The 6,000-nt window shown below is 48.6% G+C and overlaps 1 protein-coding gene across 1 annotated transcript in view; it reads right to left on the minus strand.

The window, feature by feature from the left end:
- Positions 1-6,000, minus strand: part of mideasb (mitotic deacetylase associated SANT domain protein b) — a 39,687-nt gene that overhangs the window by 18,760 nt on the left and 14,927 nt on the right. The window contains exons 3-4 of the mRNA XM_072457054.1: positions 4,169-4,423; positions 941-1,274 (exon numbers count right to left, since the gene is read on the minus strand). Coding sequence (XP_072313155.1) covers positions 941-1,274; positions 4,169-4,423 — 589 coding nt within the window. The remainder of the gene's footprint in view (positions 1-940; positions 1,275-4,168; positions 4,424-6,000) is intronic.

The raw sequence follows: 6,000 nt of genomic DNA on the forward strand, positions 1-6,000 counted from the left end.
CCCATAAAGGACCTATAGATGTCCTATAAAAGTCCTATAGATGTCCTATATATGTCCCATAAATGTCCTATAAATGTCCTATAAAAGTCATGTAGATGTCCTATAAATGTCCTATGAATGTCCTATAAAAGTCATGTAGATGTCCTATAAATGACCTATGAATGTCCTATAAAAGTCATGTAGATGTCCTATAAATGTCCAATAAATGTCCAGTAAATTTCCTATAAATGTCCTATAAAAGCCCTATAAATGTCCTTTAAATGTCCTCTAAAAATCCCATAAATGTCCTATAAGTGTCCTGTTAAATGTCACAAAGGCGCCGGTCCAGCTGACAGCCCGGTGCAACGCTCCGTGTTTTTTTCTCACATTTTTTTCACACTTATTGTGCTTTATCTTTTGTACATTTTTTTCTACTTTATTTGTACGATCGGGACACGCGCTGGAAACGCTTTGATTCAACTTGTTTCGACTTTGTTCGGCTGGAGTGTTTTTCGTCGTGTCGTCGTGATGTGCGCTAGCTCCGAGCTAGCCCCCCCGCGCTGGCCCTCCGCGCCCCCCGGCCACCGGCGCCGTACGGAACGTGTTTATACAAAGGAGGAACTCATGAAACTGCGGAGAACCATCGTCTTACCCAGAGATCGTCACGTTATCCCGGCGGACATGCTCATTTTCCCCCTCCATCCCTTTTAGGGAAATGGGAGGTTTTGTCTATAGGAGTTTTTGTTTATAAGAGTTCTTCTATTGAGAGTGTTTTTTAAACTTCCTATATTCTGTGATCTGTCCTTTTCCTCTGTATCTGCTGCGTTGTATCAATGAAATTTCCCCATGTGTGGACAATAAAGGATTATCTTATCTTATCTTATCTATAAATGTCCTCTAAAAGTCCCATCATCAGCATCGGAATCGCGGGCGTGTTGTCTCTCGCCGCCGCCGCACTTACTGGAGCGCAGTAGACTCCTGGTGGCCGACTTGGGCGTGGCAGGCGGGATTCCCTGGACGCCGGCCGAGACGGACGAGAGGAACGTGGAGAAGTAGAGGCCCGAGCCCTCCCTGACTGGGCTGAGGATGGGCGGCGGCGTGTACGGCGGCACGGACAGCGGGTGGTCCAGCAGGCGGACGGGCGAGCGCAGGTGCGACTGGTACGGCGTGATGGAGGCATAAAGGGGCGGGGCGATGAACAGGGCGGGTTTGGGGGGAGGGATGAAGAGGGGCTCGGGCCGCGGCCGGCGCTTGGCCTTCTTGGCGTCGTCGTCGTGTGAGCCGTCGCCGCCGTTCTGAGGGAGAGAACACCAAAGAGTCACAGGAAGTGTGTCTGACCCGCGAGAGGAAGTCTGACCCGCGAGAGGAAGTCTGACCACCCACGAGAGGAAGTCCGAGAGGAAGTCCGACCCGCGAGAGGAATGACTTTGCAACGCAAATGTGATTTAGAGCGGGACGGATGTAAAGATGAATAATAATAACAATAATAAACAACACTGACAAAAAAAATAAAAATAACTTTTTCTAGAATGGAACACTCCAGGTGTAGAGGGACTACACCGACAATAATAACAATAACAGTATGTACGCTGGTAAACCCATCTTTCATCTCAAAGGACTGATAACGCACCGCATAACACATGTGCGTCTTTATTTTCAGTCCTCCACATGTTTCTGTAACAAACAGAGCGTGCGCAGGAATCGTCATTTTTCCTTTAACAAGTTGGTTTGCCTCTGTCGGCGCCACTGACATGTCCATAGTAATGCCAGGCTCTGTCAGGGAGTGAAATTTGACTTAAGCAAATGCATTCTGGGATTGAAACACGCCCAGCAGCGTCATCACAACAAACATGGCGGCGCTCGTGGCCCCCGCATGTTCCCCCCGCTCGCCTCGCTACCAAAATAAAGGATAGCGGCGTACAAAAGGTCGAAATATCTTAAAATCGTGAGATTTAGTTTCCTGATCGGGTTGAGAATGACGTTTTCAGTCATTGACGGTCACTCCGACTCAAAAAATGACAAAATTGTGATATTTTTTTTTTGCCTTCAAAGTAAAAAAAATAAGAATTTACCTACCTTTTTCACCGTTTTGGCCGGGGTGCAACTTTATATTTATACTTACATAGTTATACTATTATTATTCTGTCATATATATATATATGTTTTTTCTTTTCTATTATGCATTTTTGGCTGGTGAGACTTATCGTCCGGAAAATACGGTAATAACCATAATAATAACTGAAACAGAATAATATCAATAAGAATCATAAGAATAAGAACAAGAATAATCATAATAACTATATGAACTATCATAATAATAAAATGTAACTTTTATATCTGTTTCTGTCACATTTGACTTTATTTTGTCTTTCAGAAAGTTCAGTTTCACAAACCTGAGGAACATGTCAGAGCACGAGAATGACAGAAAACTAAAGATTTCACTGTTGTTTAGTCTCAATAATAATCGTAAATAATGGTTAAATCGTGACATTTTTCCCAACAATAATCGTAACACCGACATCAGACATCGTGACGTCTTCAGTGATGAAAGAGCGTTTTTATGGTGGCGTTTCTGAGGCGGAGCCAAAACCATGTGACCCTCGTGTGAACCCCGCCCAGCGCTCTAATCCCAAAGTGAGGTCCGGTCGCAGCTAAACCCCCTTAATCTCTGTATCTGGGACAAAAGGGAACACGCCGCAAATCCCACCCCGACCCCGCCCCGATTTCACCCCAACGTGAAACCGAAAGTACGGGAGCGCGCGCCGGACGTCACTTTGGCCTTCTCCGATTGGCCGCTGACGTCACGAGATCGGGGTCAGCGAGGACGGGTGTTGCAGCGGAAAGTGCAATCTCGACCGCTCGGGAAATCTGGGTCGTGACCGCGATTGCCGGCCGCAAAGAGAGAGATTAAACGGCGAGCAATTTTAACGGTAGTAACAAGTACAAATATCTGCAGTTCTTCAGGTTATTAAAGTATTACTGTGATGATTATGAATTTATTAGAATAAGAACTGTTTTTGTGTCACTTTGGTCGGGACAGAGCATGTTTTTATAATCGACACGACTTTTATGATTCTCAGGGCCGCTGCTGGCCTTTTGGGGGCCCGAAGCAGAAATGGTCAGAAAACGCATGTCAGTAAAAAAAACCTTAAGGCGATTCTGTCTGAAGTTGTTATTTAATACATTTGATTTAATAAATATTGTATAAATCACAATCCTAAATGTAGTTTCTCAACCGAGACGTTTCAACAACGTCAAGGGAGGCGCGTTACGGGAGGAGCGTTACGGGAGGAGCGTTACGGGGAGGAGCGTTACGGGAGGAGCGTTGCGGGGAGGTGCGTTACGGGGAGGTGCGTTACGGGAGGAGCGTTGCGGGGAGGAGCGTTACGGGGAGGTGCGTTACGGGGAGGTGCGTTACGGGGAGGAGCGTTACGGGGAGGAGCGTTACGGGGAGGAGCGTTACGGGGAGGAGCGTTACGGGGAGGAGCGTTACGGGGAGGAGCGTTACGGGGAGGAGCGTTACGGGAGGAGCGTTACGGGGAGGAGCGTTACGGGAGGAGCGTTACGGGAGGAGCGTTACGGGGAGGAGCGCTACGGGAGGGGCGTTACGGGAGGAGCGTTACGGGAGGAGCGTTACGGGAGGAGCGTTACGGGGAGGAGCGTTACGGGAGGAGCGCTACGGGAGGGGCGTTACGGGAGGAGCGCTACGGGAGGAGCGTTACGGGAGGAGCGCTACGGGAGGGGCGTTACGGGGAGGAGCGTTACGGGAGGAGCGCTACGGGAGGAGCGTTACGGGAGGAGCGTTACGGGAGGAGCGTTACGGGAGGGGCGTTACGGGAGGGGCGTTACGGGAGGAGCGTTACGGGAGGAGCGTTACGGGAGGAGCGTTACGGGGAGGAGCGTTACGGGGAGGAGGGAGTTACGGGGAGGAGCGTTACGGGGAGGAGGGAGATACAACTATTACACCTGTTTTAGGGATTTTTTTTGAATATTCAGGTCACAATATAAGTTCCATCTATCGTCCAACAAACTAAAATGAGAATAACTTTTAGATCTTTATTTTTCATGCATATTTCATAAAGTCGGTCACAAACGTGAGGAACAGGCACATGTCGCTGGTGCTCGTCACGGTCTCAACAAGCGCGACCAATCGTTAAATCTCACACTCATTAAAAAGAAAGAACCGAACCTGCTCAGAGTTGTCCGACGCCGAGTTCCTGAGCGACCGTCTCCTCGTCACGATCACCGAGGGCTTGTGGTCCAGCCGCCCGGGGTCCCGCGGGTCCCAGGCCGACACCAGGGCCGGCTCCTCCCTGGACTCGGGGGACGACTCGGGTCTCCGGACCGGGACCGAGACCGGGATCACCAGCGGGACCAGGCCGTCGTCCCGGGACCGCTTTGAGCTCAGGCCGTCCTCGGCGGGACTCCAGGGTCTGCGAGGGTCCTGCAGAGAACACAGCGACACGCCCTGGAGTGTGAGGGTCATACATCTGGCACGGCCACTGACACGGACCACTGACACGCCCTGGAGTGTGAGGGTCATACATCTGACACGGACCACTGACACGCCCTGGAGTGTGAGGGTCATAAATCTGACACGGACCACTGACACGCCCTGGAGTGTGAGGGTCATACATCTGACACGGACCACTGACACGCCCTGGAGTGTGAGGGTCATACATCTGACACGGACCACTGACACGCCCTGGAGTGTGAGGGTCATACATCTGACACGGACCACTGACACGCCCTGGAGTGTGAGGGTCATACATCTGACACGGCCACTGACACGCCCTGGAGTGTGAGGGTCATACATCTGACACGGCCACTGACACGCCCTGGAGTGTGAGGGTCATACATCTGACACGGACCACTGACACGCCCTGGAGTGTGAGGGTCATACATCTGACACGGACCACTGACACGCCCTGGAGTGTGAGGGTCATACATCTGACACGGACCACTGACACGCCCTGGAGTGTGAGGGTCATACATCTGACACGGACCACTGACACGCCCTGGAGTGTGAGGGTCATACATCTGACACGGACCACGGAGTGGTTTGGATTTACACGAGCTTTAGTTTATGTTGTTTTGTCGGATGTGTTTTGATTTGTTGTTGTTGTTGTAGTCTCTCTGGTTTTGTTTGGTTTATCGTTTGTTCATAAAAAAAATAAAAAATCCTTTCATTTTTTCATTTTGTTCTTTAAAAAATTTAACAAAAATAAATAAAATAATAATAAAAAAGAAACAATCAATTTTAAAAAGTATCAATAGAGACAAAATCTTTCTGAATAAATAAAATAAATAAAATAAAATAAATAAAACAAATAATTCTGAACAGTATCAATAGATAAAACTTTCCTGAAAAAAATAATAAAACAGCAATTAGACTAAAATATGTGTGTATGTTCAAACACAATCATGTAAGTAATTATTAATCTAATGTGTGAACTTTCCTGTCATTTAACATAGACTTGTGGGTCTTAGTATGAACTTTAAACCTTAACGTACAGTGAGTATCGACAAATATCGGTTATCAGCCACAACAGCCCGATAACGTGTGCGTTTAACGTGCGTTTTAATCGTTTTATTTATCGACTGACAAATATCGGCTTAATATGTAAACTTTTCTTTCTTTATACCTCATCTGTGTTGTTTTCAGGTTAAAGGAGCGCTGTATAACTTTCCTGGTCCGCAGAGACGCCGACGGGCCGAGTTACCGGTCAGCTCTGCGGAGAGGCGACTACGCACATGGAAAGAATGCACGTTTTTGTCTATCTCTTCTTTTTTAAGCTGTTCCGAGCGGACGCCGCGGAACATTCCGGGCCGAGCGGTAACGCCATTGCGTCTCCATGGAAACGACGAAGGAGCAGGTTTTGCGCGACGCTGGAGCTCCATCTGGAAGCTCCGCCTGAAGCCGACGTTTGGTTCTGTGGAAAGAGCGAGTGAGCGCTGCGAAAGAGAGAGAGATTCTGCTGAGCGGTGCACTCTCTCTCCCCTCCCACCCTCTCTCTCTCT

The sequence above is a fragment of the Eucyclogobius newberryi genome, unplaced genomic scaffold, assembly GCF_026437365.1.
Source record: "Eucyclogobius newberryi isolate DKJ021-1_F unplaced genomic scaffold, fEucNew1.0.hap1 SCAF_21, whole genome shotgun sequence".
Lineage (NCBI taxonomy): Eukaryota > Metazoa > Chordata > Actinopteri > Gobiiformes > Gobiidae > Eucyclogobius > Eucyclogobius newberryi.